Source organism: Aspergillus versicolor, assembly GCF_001890125.1.
Source record: "Aspergillus versicolor CBS 583.65 unplaced genomic scaffold ASPVEscaffold_3, whole genome shotgun sequence".
NCBI lineage: Eukaryota > Fungi > Ascomycota > Eurotiomycetes > Eurotiales > Aspergillaceae > Aspergillus > Aspergillus versicolor.
The window spans coordinates 195271-212978 of record NW_024467526.1 but is presented as its reverse complement, the minus strand read 5'-3'; the positions used below and the strand labels follow the sequence as shown (position 1 = coordinate 212978).

General features: G+C 50.6%; 8 protein-coding genes across 8 annotated transcripts; 4 read left to right on the top strand and 4 right to left on the bottom strand.

The window, feature by feature from the left end:
• Positions 1 to 145: 145 nt before the first annotated feature.
• ASPVEDRAFT_81213 (FAD-dependent oxidoreductase) lies at positions 146 to 1473 on the bottom strand (the record flags this gene model as incomplete). Its single annotated transcript, XM_040816999.1, has 2 exons — positions 146 to 1231; positions 1276 to 1473. The coding sequence occupies 2 exons, from the start codon at positions 1471 to 1473 to the stop codon at positions 146 to 148; spliced, it is 1284 nt and encodes a 427-aa protein (XP_040665376.1).
• Positions 1474 to 1719: 246 nt separating this feature from the next.
• ASPVEDRAFT_39015 (alkyl/aryl-sulfatase) lies at positions 1720 to 3884 on the bottom strand. The gene has a single exon (XM_040811819.1). It carries the CDS (start codon positions 3821 to 3823, stop codon positions 1844 to 1846), a length of 1980 nt encoding a protein of 659 aa, XP_040665375.1. The 5' UTR covers positions 3824 to 3884; the 3' UTR covers positions 1720 to 1843.
• A 59-nt stretch (positions 3885 to 3943) lies between these two features.
• Positions 3944 to 6390, top strand: ASPVEDRAFT_69969 (Zn(II)2Cys6 transcription factor). Its single transcript, XM_040816047.1, has 5 exons — positions 3944 to 4228; positions 4278 to 4348; positions 4407 to 5169; positions 5217 to 5420; positions 5507 to 6390. The coding sequence occupies exons 1-5, from the start codon at positions 4151 to 4153 to the stop codon at positions 6221 to 6223; spliced, it is 1833 nt and encodes a 610-aa protein (XP_040665374.1). The 5' UTR covers positions 3944 to 4150; the 3' UTR covers positions 6224 to 6390.
• A 1361-nt stretch (positions 6391 to 7751) lies between these two features.
• On the top strand, positions 7752 to 8135 carry ASPVEDRAFT_26399 (uncharacterized protein; the record flags this gene model as incomplete). Its single annotated transcript, XM_040809901.1, has 1 exon — positions 7752 to 8135. The coding sequence occupies one exon, from the start codon at positions 7752 to 7754 to the stop codon at positions 8133 to 8135; it is 384 nt and encodes a 127-aa protein (XP_040665373.1).
• A 128-nt stretch (positions 8136 to 8263) lies between these two features.
• Positions 8264 to 10235, bottom strand: ASPVEDRAFT_39012 (Zn(II)2Cys6 transcription factor). The gene is made up of 3 exons (XM_040811818.1): positions 9678 to 10235; positions 8826 to 9622; positions 8264 to 8777 (listed from the first exon to the last, which is right to left on the bottom strand). Exons 1-3 carry the CDS (start codon positions 10219 to 10221, stop codon positions 8556 to 8558), a joined length of 1563 nt encoding a protein of 520 aa, XP_040665372.1. The 5' UTR covers positions 10222 to 10235; the 3' UTR covers positions 8264 to 8555.
• Positions 10236 to 10648: 413 nt separating this feature from the next.
• ASPVEDRAFT_60562 (uncharacterized protein) lies at positions 10649 to 12109 on the top strand (the record flags this gene model as incomplete). The annotated part of the gene is made up of 6 exons (XM_040815537.1): positions 10649 to 10964; positions 11020 to 11132; positions 11185 to 11303; positions 11362 to 11391; positions 11439 to 11919; positions 11969 to 12109. The coding sequence occupies 6 exons, from the start codon at positions 10649 to 10651 to the stop codon at positions 12092 to 12094; spliced, it is 1185 nt and encodes a 394-aa protein (XP_040665371.1). The 3' UTR covers positions 12095 to 12109.
• A 2025-nt stretch (positions 12110 to 14134) lies between these two features.
• On the top strand, positions 14135 to 16585 carry ASPVEDRAFT_148650 (uncharacterized protein). Its single transcript, XM_040808169.1, has 2 exons — positions 14135 to 14154; positions 14208 to 16585. The coding sequence occupies exon 2, from the start codon at positions 14368 to 14370 to the stop codon at positions 16084 to 16086; it is 1719 nt and encodes a 572-aa protein (XP_040665370.1). The 5' UTR covers positions 14135 to 14154; positions 14208 to 14367; the 3' UTR covers positions 16087 to 16585.
• ASPVEDRAFT_69965 (uncharacterized protein) lies at positions 16106 to 17177 on the bottom strand. Its single transcript, XM_040816046.1, has 2 exons — positions 16717 to 17177; positions 16106 to 16624 (listed from the first exon to the last, which is right to left on the bottom strand). The coding sequence occupies exons 1-2, from the start codon at positions 17145 to 17147 to the stop codon at positions 16186 to 16188; spliced, it is 870 nt and encodes a 289-aa protein (XP_040665369.1). The 5' UTR covers positions 17148 to 17177; the 3' UTR covers positions 16106 to 16185.
• Between the last annotated feature and the right edge of the window lie 531 nt (positions 17178 to 17708).

The following is a 17708-nucleotide window of genomic DNA, read 5'->3' as shown; positions in this document are numbered from 1 at the left end:
AGGGCCAGAATGGGGATTGTTTTCCTAATATAGTGCGTGCCGTTCTCTTATCTAACCAGAATTGAACAACTTATTCTCAGAACCGTTGAGTCGTGGAAACCATTTCACTGATTTATTAACGGAATACTATTGAGCTGATATGAAGCTACAGTTTCGAGCGCAGTTTCGAGCGACCACTGTCAGAGAGCTCCTGACTTTCGCCACTGCGCCAGGCTGCCCCAGACTGGGGCTTTGAGTCCTTCCACTGCCACTTGGGCTGCGATTGCCTCCCATCTTCCAACAGTGTTTGAACAAATTCTCCAAGAATCGGCATCATCTTGAATCCGTGGCCTGAGTCCCCAGAGAGCACAACCAGCGATGAGCCTGTTCCGGGCACAAAGTCAATGATATAGTCCGAGTCGTCAGTATCAGCAACCCAGCAGAGGTGAGTGTCAATAAGCGGTCGGTTTGCAAGCTTGGGGAAGACTTCCTTCAGCAGCTGTCGGATATATCGTTCGTCGTCGCCAGGGAGAAACTTTGATTCAGCCAGCCCAGGAAACGGCAAGGACAGACCATCCTTGGACCAGGAGTAATTGGTGTAGGCGCCGCCCATGTGACAAAACTTGAGCTTGTTGGTTTGTCTATCTGGTTCGAAGAAAAATGCAAGATCACGCACGTTGGTGACGGGGATGCCCTGCAGCTCGCGAGCTTCGTCGGGCGTGAGCTGGAGATGTGCGACGCCCCAACAGCGGCCTGTCGTTTGCTTTCCAATGTCGGGAATCAAGTTTGGGACATTAGCACCGAGGGCTAAGATGGTCTTATCCGAAAGATAAACTTGGCCTCCTCGAGTTTTGGCCCCGACGCAGACAGTGCCAGTCCGAGCCGATGCGTATAGCAGAGACTCGACCACGCCATCAGTTCCAGTATGAAACTTGACCCCTAAAGAGACGCAGGCTTTGTAGACAGCTTTCAATGCATTTGCCGAGTGACTGTAGCCAGCAAGCTTGTTGTAGTAGCCGGACCAACCCTCAACCGGGCCAGTGAAGCTGGGAACAGTCTGTTTGATCTCGGTTTGGCCATTGACCTTCTTAACCTGTCCACGGAATGCAGGGTGTCTTTGGATCGATGCAAAGTATTTATCAACTACTTGCTTTGTCTCGGGAGTCGCAGCATTGGACGTGACGTTCAGAAACCCAGTCTGGTGATAATGGCGCTTATACAGGGGATCACGCTGCCATTTGCGAATTGCTTCCTGTAACAATTAGATGTGCTAGAATTACCGGACTGGGAACAAACCAGAGCAAGATCTGTGTAGAAAGTATCGGCGTACTCGGCGCGAATGACTTTATTGAGGTCGTTGGCAGCAGAAAAGCGACTGGGGATTTCGCTGTCTTTTTCCAGGACAGTGATATTCGAATATCCGTGAGAGGCCAGATGGTAGGCAGTAGAGACGCCGAAGCAGCCTGCTCCGAGGATCAGTATTGAGGGGGGCATTTAGGCGTAGCAGCACAATCAAAGCATCACTACGGCGAGATTAAAGCAAGAGAAAGAGTTGAACTTCAACAGATTGAACGGAAGACGAGCTGGAGTTGGAGACACCATGAATCATGCACTGACCAGCTCGCTTCGACCTGCTGCTCGGGTGAGATGCGGGGAAATACCAAGCTTATCAGTTATATTTCGGTATTTTAATCGTTTATTATATTTGTTATACTTGGTGGCTGGTTATATATATCATATCCACCCCCAGACCACTCAATATGCTACGGAATCTCTCAAAATAAACATCGAAATTGCAGCAGGTTCGACTACTGCATGCAAATAGATCGATGTCTCTTCGAGCGAGCTTCACTCACAGCATTCTTTATGGCGCAACAATATTAAAACTCGGGTCGCCCGGGTCGAGCAAGCATAAAAGGGTGTCAAGTGCAGACTTGTCGCCGTCGATCTTGACACCGGCCTTCTCCAGAGCTTCAGAATCAGGCCCAGCCACTGCAAGTATAGTCATTTGTTTGGCGGTCCCGGTGAGCGTCACATCAGCCTCGGTCAATTGTGGAACTGTGCTGTAAATGAGCGCGCCGTTCGACAGCCACAGATGATAGGTGACTCCCATGTCGGCGACCATAACGTCGATGGCCAGCTTCTTGTCCCAAGCTTTTGGGCCATTGATTTTAACGGCGAGAGCGTTGAAAAGCATCTCAGGTGTGAGCTGCGCCACCATATCAGTTGAGGCTGTCTGCGTAGGAGTTCCGAAATTCCCAGCACGCAGTTCTGTCCTTCCTGATAAGAAAAAGTTTCTCCAGGGACCGTTCTCTGAACCGTATCCTAGCTGCTCGTAGACGTCCGCTAGAAGGGCTCGAGCGTCTGTGTTTTGAGGGTTGGCAAAGACGGCGTGGTTTAGGACTTCAGCTGCCCAGCGGAAGTCGCCGGCTTCGAATGCTTTGCGCCCCGTTACAATCATCTGGTCCATCCCACCCGCGAGTTCGACATAGCGCTTGGCCCTCTCTGCAGGCGTGTGCTCCCATAAATGGGCTGGGTTGCCGTCGAACCAGCCCATATAGCGCTGGTATATAGCCTTGACGTTATGGCTGATGGAACCATAGTAGCCACGGGAACTCCAGGTTTTATCCAGCGACGGGGGTAAGGCCATCGTCTCAGCAATCTCAGGTCCGTTATAACCCTTGTTCAGTAGGCGGAGTGTCTGGTCGTGCACGTAAGCATACAGGTCGCGCTGGGAGGTAAGGAACTCCACGACTTCCTCAACACCCCAAGTAGGCCAGTGGTGAGATGCGAAGACGACCTCGGCTTGACCACCAAACATGTCTATAGTCTCAGTCAAGTACTTGGCCCAGCTATGTGAGTCGCGAACCACGGCTCCACGCAGTGTCAGGATATTGTGGAATGTGTGAGTTGCATCCTCGGCAGCACATAGTGCTTTGAGCTTGGGAAAGTAGATGAGCATCTCAGCAGGGGCCTCAGTACCCGGTGCCATCTGAAACACCATATCGACACCGTCAATCGTTCGCTTCTCGCCAGTGTGAGTAATCTCCTCGGTAGGCGCGATCAGTGTGATAGTCCCAGTGGTGACAGTTTGTCCAAGCCCAGTGCCGATCTGACCTCTTGGTCCCCGGCTGAGAGCAGCACCGTACATGTACGCAGCGCGTCGGCTCATGGCAGTTCCAGCAAAGACATTCTCGGATACAGCATGCTCGAGAAAGCCCTGGGGCGCAAGGATCTTGATGCCCTTTTCCTTGATATCTTCGTCCGTGACAAAACCTTTGACACCACCAAAATGGTCCACATGCGGGTGCGTGTATATGATGGCCTTGATGTCCCTTTCAGTGCCACGATGTTGCCGGTAGAGTGCAAGTGCAGCCGCTCCACTCTCCTCCGAAGTTAAGGGGTCAATGACGATAACACCCTTGTCACCCTCTACAAATGTTGTATGCGAGAGGTCGAGCCCGCGTACCTGGTAGATACCCTCAGTGATCAGGTAGAGTCCGTCCAGGCGGGTAAGCTGCGACTGGCGCCACAGACTTGGATTAGCTGTGTCGGGTGCGTCTTCCCCGAGGAAGTTGTAGGCATCATTATTCCACACAACCTCATCGTTATCATTCTTGATAATGTTGGGATTGAGGCGGCCCTTAAACCCCCTTCTCGCATTGATGAAATCACGGGTGTCATTGAAGGGCAGACTCTGTCGGATCTGCTTCTGATGATCAATGATGAAATGGGTTGCAGGCTTGGGCTGCGTCTTATCCAGGGCCATTTTATCGGATTTGACTGCTTGCGCAATGAGGGCAAAGAGAAAGAAGAGAATGCATGAGTATCTAGTCTGCGCCATAGTGAGACCCATATGTACAGTCCACGTGAAGACGGAGTCGTGATGTCACATCAAAGCGACGGGTTCCCCTGGCGTTTATATACCTGTTGAACGCACGAGGCAGCTTGCCAACAATCTCGGCGACAGCTCGGCCTGAGACCTACCTGCCGAAGCTTCGTTGAACGCAGGATGAGTTGTATCACCGCATCCATCGCCAAGAGAGCGCGGGCTACCGAAGTTCGGCGAACCCACAAGGGCCTCGGACCGAGAAGAGCGACAAGTCTTGAATAGCCATCAGACCTGAATCATCTAGACTTTACCTCTATAGAGTGATAGAAAGGCCTCGCCATGACTCCTCCAAGCGCTTCTAATACCAAAGCCCGCGACAGAGCCAGGATTGTCTGTAACCACTGTCACGCCCGGAAGGCATGTAGGATCTATCCTCGGGCTGCTGGCGAAACTAACCCCGCCATAGGTACGATGCGATCTCCAAAAGCAGGAAAGCGGCGTATGTAGCAACTGTGAAAGACGTGGTCAACATTGCCAGTAAGCTCTGAAGATATAATGTTGCTGCTTATGTTCTGACAGACTCACTTGCACCTAGACGCCACAATGAAAAGGCTTCTCGTGCGGCACAGAACCGGGCCCTCCCACCGGTAACTGCAAGCCCCGTGTCTGTAGCCTCAAATCCACTGAATATCGTTAATGAAGCCCTTTGTACTGGACACCCTGGAGTGGTCACCTCAGGCCGGCTCCACAGTGCCTCTCATCAAACCATCAGCTCGCCGCTTGACCAGTCCGGTTATATAGGAGAGCAGTCTCTGATGTCTTTCTCTTCATCGGCTCCTAGGTGTGCAATGGCAGATACTGGCTCTTTCCCAGAGCACATCCATAATGAGATATTGAGAGTTACTGGTGCTGTGTCCCTACCATCTCCATCCAAAGTTCAGGTCTTCGCCGACACGTATTTCCAACATCTTTACCACATTGCACCTGTCATTGATAGAGCCGATTTGGCTGCTGAAGGAGCTTCTATTTTACTGCAGCAGGTAATCTGTTTGATTGGTTCCCAACTGCGATACCCAAGGGACCACCAATCACCCACGCCTTTGAGCGAATCGTGTTATCTCAAAATCAAGACCCTGATCTATACGAAACAGGAGCATGATAACCTCGCCTTGTTGAAGACTCTTTGTATCCTATGCTTCTGGATTGTAACCCCACCCATGGTAGTGACCCTAGATTCCTCCTACCACTGGCTTGGTGTCGCCGTGCGACTTGCATACCAGATGGGTCTTCATCGAGAATCGAGATATTCGAAATTCTCCAACCCAGGGGTTGCCCGCCGAATCATGTGGTTCCTCTTTGTCAGTGCAACTCCGAGTGTAATACTTAATTCTAACGTTATATCCAGGTCGTAGACAAGCTGCAAGCGGCAGCTTTTGGACGTCCTGCCTTCCTTCTGTCCCAGAACATGGACCTGCGCCCCTTGGATCTTGAAGATTTCGAGGCCGCAGATACGTCAGCAGAGATATTCATTGCACACACGAAGCTGAATATGGTCCTCGAAAGGATTGTCGAGTTCCAAGATCGGAATGCAGGGATATGCCCAGAAAAAGTGCGTACTGCTCTTCGAATACTTACTAAACCTACCCAATATTGCTTCCCGAAATCGCACTGTGCTAATTGCAAGACTGTACGTAGGTTTCAGGGATTCTCAACGATTTGGAGCAATGGCTTGCGCACCTTCCAAGTAGTCTGCGCCTTCACGATCGATCTGGTTGCAAATTGTATCGACGAGGCATCAGTGAAATGCACATCCACTACTTTACGTGCATTATATTAGTTTTCCATCTATACGGACAGACTATTCACCCTTATATGGCCCCCATTTCATCTCTAGTGGCATCGTCCTGCATGGCGTGCCTGTACCAGGAAATCGACGACCACGACGAAACGAACTACCTCACCCCAGTCCATAACTGGTCACTGATGGTAGGGTGTATTCCACAGATTCACCGGATCATGATGTTTCCCGAAGATCAAGATCTGTGCAATACAGATTTAGATACCTTTGTAACTGCACTGAAATGTATGAGTCTAAAATGGCCACCTGCCAACAACATCTTGACGACCATCGACCGCCTGCGTACAGCCAAGTTCGACCCGAAAACTCACCCATCCGAGACACAGCAGAAAGAAGATTCACTACCAACCTCTTATGAGGCCCCCGCTCCAATCTTGACAAGCCTGTTCCCTTTCCCCAAGGACATGTGCCCTAGGATGGCACTGGTGTACTCGGATTCAGGGGCAAGTAGCACCATTATAGAAAACGCCGTGGCCCCGGCTGCGAAGTACACCATGGACTGGATCTTCGACGAATTTGATCTGGATCATCTGAATTTGCCTTTTGTTGGCTGAGATCATGACTAGGCGATACAGGTTGTTAATCGCGGTCCGATGGGGCATAGCACGAGAGATTCTTTTGTATCGAATCCGATGTTCAAGTTGTATATAAACGGTCATTTTGTTATTCGAGACACGTCAGCATGGCCCATGCGGGGAAGTACCTAATATGAAATATGAAGGAGCTTGCTCTATCTTTCTGTCTTCGGTTGTTTCGGCAAGCTGTGCCGAGATCTTGTTGATGGGCCGAAACTCGGTGCACAGATTATGTTCGATGACTTGCTTCGGCGTAGTTATTTCTCTTTTATGGAACAGTGCATTGCCGAGGAACTAAGTAACCCTCGCAATACCTGCTGCAAGACTTTATCTTTCACTCGTGTATGTTGGGTCTGGAACACGCTGGAACCCGTAATCATCCAAGATTCCTGCCAGTAATTACGCAATCTAGTTCAGACATCGAAGATCGAATCAGGCAACTTTAATTACGGTGAAGATTGCTTCCAGGCCATGTCCCACAGCAGTATCGCCATCAATCACACGAATGAATGGCCATTTATAGTGGATGGCATGATCGCTTCCTTGCTTCCAGCCTCCAAAAGTGGACGCTAAAGACGCTGCGGTTGAGTGGCGAGCGGGATAGCTACAGCCAAAAGGATATTTGAAGCGTGCTGATGGCTGGTAACCTATCATGATTAGCACGCCAATTAGTTAGGTTGTAGGTGCTATGTCAGCGTCTATGTCTTATAATTTCAGGACGGACTTCCACCGGGAGGATTAATCACATCTCACCCGGAACTGAAGAGGCCCATACTGCTTCGTCTGACACTGCAATTAGGTGATTCCTTCCTCGGAAATTACTGGCCGAGTCTCTGCCTTGAGTAAGCTTCAATGTGACCTGAGAACCATTGGGAAGAGCCTCCGAAGGGCACCACTGCAGGCCCTCCCCACGTTATCGCCCAGCCTGGTTGGGAGGTAAAGGCCATAGCCTCAGGCTTGTTCGTGAGCAGCCCAACCACACCGTCCCCTCTTTGAGCCAGTGAGCACATGCGATCAATCGAGGTTCTGATACGTTCCAATGTGAGATTCCTGCCGCATTGGAGGGATCAGTGCAGCACTGGCAAACGGCCAGCTCGTGTCAAGGCCGCGGCCCGATGAAGACAGAGTTTTATCATCCGCTCGTCAGCTGAAGGCAGACGCCTGCCTTGGAAGTCGATCGCCAACGTGTCAACGCAATATCACTGCCAGAGCACGAATCAGCTGTAGCGCGAACCGGCCCAGAGACTTGGCTACCTCCAGAGGCTCTATCATGAGAGCCGCAATACGAGATGGAGAACGATCTACACTGGCGATCAACAGACCACCTCAACGCAGTTCGTATTGTCAGTCAGCAGGAAGGCAATGCCCCCCATGGTCGAAAAGGCAGGATTTAGAAAGGGCGGACTTGGAAAGTCATATATAAGAGGTGTCGTTATCCCCCAAGCAGAAGCATAATCACCAATTTACCTCATCTTGCTGGCTTCTGAAAACATACCGGCAGTCCACAATGCAGCTCAAATACCTCCTCCTTGCCCTCTCGGCAAACAGTGTCCTCGCGAGCCTGGAATCCTTCACTCTCAACGACGGCTCCATCATTGAGGCCGACACCGAGAGGATCGTCGACGCACTCCACCCGGACAGCGATGACAAGGCCCGCAGCTTGAATACGCGTACAGATGAAAACCAGCTATTTAAACGGGACTGCCTTGACCCAGAATATCCCACGATCTGTCAGGGCGGCAATTGGTGCTGCAGGCCTAACAACATCTGCTGCGAGGGCCGATCCTGCGTCAACCCGGCTACCCAGAACTGCTGTCTTTATGGATACTATTGCAACAAGCCGTACCAGTGTGTGAAGCGCCCTGATGGGAGCATTGGATGTTATGCGTGAGGTGGTTCATCTCTAATGATTATTGCCTGTCATGACGGGGGGGGCGGTGTTGTTATTTAGTATTAAGAGAAACAGAATGTAGCTTAGCCCTCTCAATATTATCGATCTACTATATTATGGCTCGTGGACTTTGGAATGAATAGTATAGCCAATCAATGCCCAACCATATAAATCATAGACATAACCCTATTCCATGTCAATTCCCCAGTCTCCCCTTAAGTGTTCCCTTCGCTCGTAATGTCCCAATCCACGAATGTGAGCAAGCATGAGCACACGTGGTGGTTATGGAATATGATGACGATATGATATAGAGTGTATGAACGTAGGCTGGAATGTATTATGGAAGCTTTGCGAGTTGCGAGTACCAAGCGGCTGAAATGCATGCTGAATGAGTGATCAGCAAGTTTAGAAGTAATTCTATCATTCCCTGCTAAAATCCATATATCTACCCCGTTCCATCCATTCTCTAGCTATGGATGTCATGTTCTCCTCTTCCACTTCCACACTCGGTGGCACAAATGGCAACTCCCTCTTCTGGAGAGCAAGAGAATGCTCTAAGAGAAACCTCACCATCCATCCATCGAGTTTGTGAGACTCAGTCGACAAAAGACAGATATTCTGGAACGTCATCAATCGATTGATCTATGATTCATTAGCCATACTACCATTGGATTAACCGTGGTACCGTACCGTTGCTTTCGTAGCAGGCCAATATTGCTGAAGCTCGACCAAAGCCTCGAAATTCGCACTGAGCTCCCGTCGTGCAGTTGGAAGCTCTGTCTGATCACCGAAAAGCATTGTATGCAGCAAGACAGACGAGGATACAGCTGCCATATGCCCAATAGTTGGGTAACTCACCTCACATCCCTGCACCTGGCGAGAGAGCTGGAGCAGGCTGCTAAAAGACGATGCGTGGTGTTTGCAACGGGTGACATAGGAGGATGAAGGGTTCTTGTCCTCGAGGAAGCGGAAATAGAGTAGTGTTGAGTAGTGGTGATAGGCCAAATGCAGAGCAATGAAGGGACCACCAAGCTGATTGTGCTGTTGGCCTTGGAGGTTCTGTATGGTAAACTGGATATCCGGTGGAAGGGTTTCCCTCCATGTTTCAATCTGTTGGCCAAGGACGTCGACATCCTGATCCAACTCTGCAGTATCGGCGTCACCTGTAGCAACCCTGCGATTCAGATCCTGGATCGGACCGAAGAGGCGAGCCAGTTGTATTAAGTAGGCCCATATCCCCGGTTTCCAAGGAGGAATGAGCGTTGTCTGGTCCGGTGACAGCGAGCGGAAGGCCATTTCGTCCATGGGAAGGCCACAGCGTCCCCCGAGATCCTCCATACGACGAGGCAAACCGAGTCCGGCGAAGCACCACCGATCTGCTACATAGAGTGACCACCAGACCCTGCGTGCTGTCTCAGATTCTATGATTCTGCCGTTCTTGGTGACGGACTCTATGTTTATGATCTCCGCCATGCCAGTGGCGATACCTATACACCATCAGCCTCTGTCATATTTTGTCCGAGTGCGTAGGGGGGAACTTGCGAACAAATAAGGCTTCTGAAGAGGTCTGACAGTTCCCAGCGCTGAGAGTGGCTACCAGAATGCATGTCTGTATGTTTGCGAGGCAGACATTCTCCAACTCTGCCTGTAGCAGTCGCTTTGCCTCCGTCGTCAGCCGTGCTTCCAAGTTGCGACGGTCTGGATTTGATGAGAATTTTGCACCTATAGCACAGATTGCACACAGCATTGCCCCGTACAGAGACCCATTACGCAACTGCATCCGCAGAGTTGGCGGATGAAAGATGCTATGGGGTTGGTCGTGGACTTTATTCAGATAGATTTCCACAAGCTCTGCTGTTGTGTCCCAGGGTAAATCTATCGGACTTCTGTGCTCGCCTTGTCCATGAGGCTGTATAGGATGCTCTTCGCTTGAGACTGGCCTGGAAATCGAGGGCGTAAGACGTCTCAACTGCGAACCGCATTGCAAATTTCTCTGCTGGCAAGACCTGCAGGGCTCGCCCGGGCCTGGACGGATGCACTTTCGCTTGGTCTCCCGACATTGTGGACATGCCCTTGGTGCCTTCATATCACTGATGAGTGGATGTACTCTGGAGTAAAGTGGAGGGCGAAGGATGGCCGACACTTCCGATGAGGATAGTGGAACTCGGATATGGACGGATACTATTGGTTGATTACTTCGCTGAGGCTGTCGGAAATGGCAAGCTTCTATTGGCTTACTGGAATAATGTATCCACATTACCGGAATAGCCACGCCGTGACTGGTCCAATTATACTGACCCCAAGGCAAGCATCAGCGATCATCCATACCGCGAGCCGTGCAGATGAGAAGGGGAAATCATAGTATTTCTAATCAAGTCGCATCCTGAGTAGAGGACAGCAGTTGGACGGGTATAAATATGGACCTATTGGCACGAGAGCAGCCCTTCTTGAGTAGTTCATGACAAGACTGCGAATTCATATTGATCACAATCCTCGACGAACATCTTATAGTCATGTCCAGCCTTCTAGAACCTATCACCGTCGGTGAGAGGCTCCCCTTGAGAAACCGTGTAGTCATGGGATCCATGACACGCAACCGCTGCATCGATGACTACAAGCCCGGCCCTGCGCAGGTCAAGCATTACGCCGACCGGGCTCGAGACGGAGTCGGACTCATTGTCAACGAGGGAACATTTGTCGATTGGACAGGCTGCGAGTGGAAATACTCGCCCGTCATGATCACAGACGACCACGCTCAAGCTTGGCGAAGAGTCACGGATGCTGTTCATGAGGAGGGCGGGAAGATCTTCTTTCAAGCGTGGCATGCCGGTGCGTCCAGGCAGCAACTTCGTGTTATAAATACTCGAACACTAATATTGACTAGGTCGCTGCCAGCATGATCAAATGCCAATCAAGAAACAAATGGGAGGTCCGGTTTTGGCACCATCTAGTATCAAGGCTGATGCAGGAAAATATCGTGACCTCCCAGGATCCCCGGTAGGAGACCCCGTCCACTGCGCAGGCATAAAGCTTACTCGGTAATCTCTAGGGTCACACGGACAATGTGGAAGCGATCGAGGATCCACGGGAAGTAATCGAAACCTACCGCCACTCTGTAGAGCTGGCGAAAAATGCCGGTTTCGACGGGGTAGAACTGTTGGCTCAGGGGTATGTGTTCTTTGGCTGTAGTACAGCGACAGGGTCAAACTAATTCTGTGCTCTCCAGTGGCTATCTGCCGCACCAATTCCTCATGAAGTAAGTGGGACCTGTGGGAGATTCGATATTATACTAACCCCTAGCAGGCGTGCCAATAAACGGACGGATCGGTACGGTGGTACAGTCGAGAACAGATGCCGATTTGTCCTTGAAGTTGTCGATGCAATCAGCAAGGTATTCGGCTGGCCTGAGTTCATCTGTGTCAAGCTGAACCCAACTGATTTTGCCAATGACTCCATGGTCACCTTCGAGGAGATGAAGGAAACCTATACTCACCTAATCAAGGAGCTAGTCGCACGCAAGGTCGGGATTATCAATCTCTCCCGACGTGGAGCTGATCCGAATGCTGGGACTGGGGACTTCTTTGGGCTCGTTGGCCGGCCTAGTGATTATCCTCTGCCTCCTAACTACGATCCGGTGCTCGACTTTGGACCGCTGGTAAAGTATCCCGGGAGCCCTTCGTTGCTCATGGCCAACCATGACTACACGGTTGAGGAGGCGAATATTTTGGTCGAAGAGGGCAAGCTTGATTTGATTACATTTGGTCGACCGTTTATCTACAATCCTGTGAGTATCGGGACGGTTTTATAATGTTGAATGCAGGCTGACGATATAGGATGTCATCTCGCGTATCAGCCATGGCATACCTTTGGCCACGAACGATCGCGGCAACACCGTTCATTATGGTCCGTACCAAACGCCAGACGAGAACTATAATGACTGGCCTGTTGCAGCTATCTAGCGCGTTGGTAGGGTTCTACATCAACGCAATCACTGAAATCGCTGACAGACTGCGGTATCAATTCATGGTGACAAAACAGACGTGAGTTGATCGCCTGTTTCATCCCCTCCAGTATAGTGTATAGAGTACATCTTCAATGGATTTGGAGACAACGCAGTGTGCTATGACGTTGGGATGCTCAGTTTACTCTTTTATATGTCTGATTCCTCTGTTGCATTCGATTCTATACCACCGCCCCTTTCTGTGCTCCACTATACCGGCTGGGCGGGAAATGCTTCTATAAAACCCGATAGAAGCCCCCAACCAGGCATTAAAGGCATTTATGCATCCTCGGCTGGCGCAGGGGTTCACGATCTAAATTCTCCCTAGTCAACTCAGACAACCAACTGCCCATGGCACCATAAACATGACATCCCCTCTTCGAAAATTTAATGTGGAGGCTGGCGTTGGTCCCAGTCAAGCAGAATTGTTCCACGCCGTCAGCAGTAACGGGCATTTGCGGTTATCTGCCCGAGATTGTAGCCCAGACACAAACTGCTGATGTGGTGTTCACGGATTCGCTTCGCGATAAAAACAAACCAATCATCTCGCCGTGGAAAAGCAAGGTGTTAAACGACTGTGCAGTGATGATGTCCACATAGCACAGGCGAGAGGCATTCTTATTATAACCTATAGGGAAATGCGTAGTCAAGTGGCACATGAGGCGTTTATATATATTCGCCAACACAACCCTCAACGCCCGCGTCGGCTTACTACCAGCAGCCTTCGGGGGTCTTTGGCCCAACAAGATACTATTTATGCTATACAGAACTAGGGACCCCGCATTCCAAGGAGATCTATTCCCTATAACCTTAAGGTTGTGGCTGTGGGCCCAAGGTCCATTAATATCTGATTTTCCCGAGGGTATTCAACCCCTAATATAGAGTCTCTATACAGGCGAGCCCCGCTGCATGGATCCTGGCTGCAGATGAGTCGTTTCAATCCAATCACTTCCTCTTTGTGTGTTCCGACGGGAACCAGAATATGGTCGCGCAGTCCCGGGATCGGGATGCTGGACTCATGGGCTGTTAGGTGGATGTCAGGGGAACCCCTTGAGTCGGGAAGTGATGAACCTCAGCGTAATAGCTCAGAAAGTTTTCTGCAGGGTGTCCCATTTTCGATCAGTTAGCTGAGCAGTACGTCCTGCTGAACAGACCGGGTTATCCCGCTGGGAAACAAGCTTTGTTTGTGGCGGCTTGAGCCGGCCGATTTCATGTATTTGGGTGTGTTTGGCTCAGATGGACCAGCCCTGACCACGATATCTGTGACAGGTTGTGCCAAAAAGAGGTCTGAGTGCGGCAATCACATGGCTGTCGAAAATTTACTGGTGATGGGATCTATTTATCCTTGCATGTTGTAGTGGTGATTTCTGGTATTGGGAGTCATATTTATAGCAACCATCGCATACTAAAAATGACCACCAAGTAAGGCTGTTTCTTAAGCGCCTGCTCCTACATGTCGGGGCTGTTGGTGCAAGAACAGAATCAGGGCTCATTATATCCAATGATTCGCCGGCAGTCACAGTTAACGCCGACCCCCAAGGAGTGCTCGACTGCTCAAGTTTGTACCACACCATTGAGCCAATCAAAGTGACCTTTTTTATCCCAATTACTTTCCAGCGGAATAGTTGCCCGTGTCGGGGAAGTTTCCTAGTACCGTGTGAGAATAACTCGACCCTGACGCAACCCCTGCAACCAGGTCTCGCCCGTACGTTAGTTGGTAAACTAGAGCTGATCCACTAATCGCCCAGTGACTCGCATTCTTACGCGCTTGATTACTAAGGAGTTGGGCTGAGTCACTGACTGTTGAGAAGGATGCATCGAGTATTCTTCCATCTGGATCACCAGTACCTGCTATTCCAGTATCAATATTCCATTGGGGACTGTTTCTGAAGTCTTTCCCCTCTACCTTGAGAATATACATTGCGGCGCAGTGTTGTGAAACAAGCAATTTCCGCTGGCTCCACCCACTCACTCCATCACATTCCCATCTCCTGCATCCGCTAAGCTGATGGGTCTGCTGTAAGTCCGCCCGAGAAAAACTGAAATACAGTGAAAGGACTAACCATTTACAGAGTAGATCAGAATAACAAAAACTGATTCAGACCCACTTGGAGCAGCGGTATCCTCATTACAATTACAATTAATACTGCAATTTAAAAGTGCGCACTGCAGACAGTTCCTAGCTCGCTCTCACTCACTCCCACCCACTTCCTACTCACCCGCCACGATACAATGGCAGATTCTACCTGGGATAGCATAGAAGCGTATCTGCGGGCCTCCAGCCCAGACGACGGCCAATACAATGGAGAAGATTGCCAGGCCGCAATCCAGGGGTCGCGAATTCCAGAGATATTAGACGAGGAGGCTCACCGACTGTGCACTATTCGCGGTATACGGCATCATTATGGCTTTGCCCAGGAGCTCCGTGGAGTCTCGTCTGACTTCACGCGCGCCCTGAATGCCCGGGATATCATGAGCGGCATTATCCCAACCATGTTAACGCCTGAGGAGGTGCCCTACTGTTTTTGGTATCCAGATATTCCAACAGAGGAGACTCTCCGGGCTTTGGTACAGAGATATCCAGATATGGTGTACCAAGCTGCTCGGGCCTGTGCTGCTGCCGGATACTTTGATCTGTATAAAGAGCTGGACGTTCTCCCCGAGGTGCATGTTGCAGAAGAAGCTGGGTACGCAGCTGCTCAAAGGAACAGCAAGGGCAGCCAGCAGATTTATAGCCTTATTATCTCCGAACCCATTAAATTCGACATCATGAACGACTATACGCGTACGGTTGATACTGCCGGCCGTCGAATTGCATTTCTCAACGGTGACACCGCTGTTTTCGCGAGTCTTACAATTCGCACGAAGCACTCTGGTCCTCGCGATATTAACCGAGCCCATATGCCATGGACACCATATCAGAAGCAGCCCCCTTACTTTAATATTACCGAAGACTGGGGAATCGATGACCATGACTGCGAGGGTCCTAACCCCGAGACACCAGAGGACTACTTCCCGCTGGTGTATACACCACTGCCTGCGGATCTCCCATTGATCAACAAGGACAAACTTATCCAAGTTGCTGCATATAATGGCGAGATTGATCGCTATGCACGGCTTCGACGACCACAGATGCTTGAAGATGAATGGGCCATGGTTGTACATGGTATCTACCATCATCCAGCCTTCGCTAAATGGTGGGGTACACAGATCCCTGAACACCCGCAAAAGAAAGACGAGATTAAGATTAGGCGTGCGATTAATGCCCGCCGCATCATGTCTGATGATCTTACTTGGCTCACTGTGGATGCTCCTGGGGGATTCCTACCGGACCTTATTTGGTATCCAAATGTCGCTCACTGCATGACCTATGAGAAACTGGCACATAAAAGACCAACCATGATTGAGGATTGCCTAAGAGCCTGCATAGTTGCAAACTATACATGGACGTGGGATGCCGTGCTACTCGCTGCGCCTGAACTTCTCAAGGACATACACTTCCCTGCCGCTTTGAGCTTGCCTGAACCTGACGATCCCAAGTTGTGGTGGCTATCTAAGCATGCATCATACGGCTTGTGGCACGAAGCCAGCCATTCATCCAACAAGAAGTTCCAAAACGACATCTGCGCAGCGGTTCCTGATGCCGCGGAGAGATTTAAGGTGGCGCATCCGAACAGCGACTGGTGGGGGGACTACTACGCGGCGTCAAATCTGTACTCTCCAAAAACACGGAGCCCGATCGTGAGGCTCCATGACCCCGTCGAACCAGGAGCACGCGAAGAAGGTCCATACAATGGAATGGACTGCGGCGTTGGTGATTATGATATTGCTTTGTTCCTTGGTTGCGCCGTCTCGCGAGAGACCTGGAAGACAGAAATGCTAGATAAGGAAATCCCGACGGCCAGTCTGGAGGAAGTTTTCGACTTATTAGACATGGAAGAAGTTAAATAGTTGCTATTCTGAGAAATGTCAACCTGGGAAGTTCAAAAACTTGATACTGAATACACACTACATTTCACACCTCCACGTACAAGTCTCTCCCTCTGACGCTCAACACTCGGTGATCATCTGCTTTGCATCTTGGACTGCCTGGATATTCAACCGGTGACCGTCCTGATTATTTTTCCAAGGGTCTATGAATTCCTTTCTCACGTTCACCTCCTTGCCAGCGGCGTTGAGTGAGTCCTGTGCGGCGTCCGGATTGCAGGAGATCCACCCCTCGGTGGCTCCTGGGGGAATTACTTTTTGCTCCCTGACCAGTCCCTCGTCAACCAAAGGGGCATTCTTCTTGATTTTTCCGTTTCTGTTCTTTGGCTGCTTGTCCCAAACCTCTCGATCGTATTTCCTGCGAATCTCAACTCCTACATCCCGGAGACCGCTTGCTATACGCCCCGTCTGGACTCGGCTTCGGGCCCTTTCAGCCTGATCGAACAATTCTTGGGCGGGCTTGCCACCCCCTTCGTCTAACCAACGTTTCCGCTGGATGAATCTGTTGCTCGCGGTCAATATTGTGGAAGTTCGAGTTGATTTTCTGCCAGTTGTACCACAGGCAAGGCATTCGGGGTGGCAATAGAGACTTACCCAGCAACATTCTGAATAAGGTCATGGATTTGGGAGTTTGAGCGCAGACCCTGGTAGATGTGGCTCGGGTTGTAGGGTTCCCCCATTCCAGCGTGGTACATCTTCTTAGCAACTTCGTCGAGATCGGTTCTCTCCTTGGCCAGGTCGGAATCCTTAAGCGTGTTCTTGTCCGCGACTACTGCCTTTTCATCCTGGCTGTCCGTAATGTAGTAGAGAAATTGCCGCAGGTTGCAGCGCCCTCCTGTGATCGGGCCCACTACCTTAGCAGTTATTGAATCTCGGGCGCAGGCCGTTGCAATCTTCTTATTGTGGGAATCTTCGTCCATTTGATACGCTTGCCAGTATAAGAGGCGTTCGTAGCAGCCGTATAGACCAAAAGCGGTTGCTTTGGATATACAAAGAGCAAACAAGAAGAAAAGAGGCAATTTCATTGTGTGGACAATGACAAGACAGAACAGGCACCTTGTAGACAGAAAGGAAGATTGGGAAATGAACAGCTCGTGTCTCGAGATGCAGAACATGGCGTTAAGTACAGACCCGGCTGACACGACTTGCCCAGCTGGGAGATGGGACATCGGAGCCTGTCCATTAGCACCTCATACGGAGTCGTGTAACCGGGTTACCACTCCCTGTAATGGGCCATGGTATCGGGGGATCCGGTGCTCTCCTGCTGCAGGGGCAGACTACGAGATGAGCTCCTCGGAAATGCATCTCGTCTGTGCCGCATGTCTGGACAACGCCGCAGTACCATCTTAGCGTTGGCGTATCGACGAGGGCACCGGATGGTTGCCCCCACCTACCCCTAGAAATACGGATTTACGCGCCAGTAGAGCTGCGAGGGCTGCATTGGTAGCTGATACAGTTTGTCGAGATCGAGGACAGGCACAGAACCGAGCAACAAGCGAAGCTGAGCTTGCAACCTCCCACATGAAGCAGCGACAATGAGATATTAACACCGGCACTGCCCGAATTCGATATTATTCCAAATCAGC

What these genes read in the sequence shown, in the direction of transcription:
- ASPVEDRAFT_148650 (XM_040808169.1), top strand. Translation starts at nt 14,368, where the DNA reads ATGGCAGATTCTACCTGGGATAGCATAGAAGCGTATCTGCGGGCCTCC.
- ASPVEDRAFT_69965 (XM_040816046.1), bottom strand. Translation starts at nt 17,147, where the DNA reads ATGAAATTGCCTCTTTTCTTCTTGTTTGCTCTTTGTATATCCAAAGCA. An exon ending in CTTATTCAGAATGTTGCTGG is followed by an intron (nt 16,625 to 16,716) that starts GTAAGTCTCTAT and finishes CGCGAGCAACAG; the next exon opens with ATTCATCCAGCGGAAACGTT.
- ASPVEDRAFT_69969 (XM_040816047.1), top strand. Translation starts at nt 4,151, where the DNA reads ATGACTCCTCCAAGCGCTTCTAATACCAAAGCCCGCGACAGAGCCAGG. An exon ending in GAATCATGTGGTTCCTCTTT is followed by an intron (nt 5,170 to 5,216) that starts GTCAGTGCAACT and finishes CGTTATATCCAG; the next exon opens with GTCGTAGACAAGCTGCAAGC. An exon ending in CAGGGATATGCCCAGAAAAA is followed by an intron (nt 5,421 to 5,506) that starts GTGCGTACTGCT and finishes GACTGTACGTAG; the next exon opens with GTTTCAGGGATTCTCAACGA.
- ASPVEDRAFT_39012 (XM_040811818.1), bottom strand. Translation starts at nt 10,221, where the DNA reads ATGAAGGCACCAAGGGCATGTCCACAATGTCGGGAGACCAAGCGAAAG. An exon ending in TTCAGAAGCCTTATTTGTTC is followed by an intron (nt 9,623 to 9,677) that starts GCAAGTTCCCCC and finishes GATGGTGTATAG; the next exon opens with GTATCGCCACTGGCATGGCG. An exon ending in GGCCTGCTACGAAAGCAACG is followed by an intron (nt 8,778 to 8,825) that starts GTACGGTACCAC and finishes AATGAATCATAG; the next exon opens with ATCAATCGATTGATGACGTT.
- ASPVEDRAFT_39015 (XM_040811819.1), bottom strand. Translation starts at nt 3,823, where the DNA reads ATGGCGCAGACTAGATACTCATGCATTCTCTTCTTTCTCTTTGCCCTC.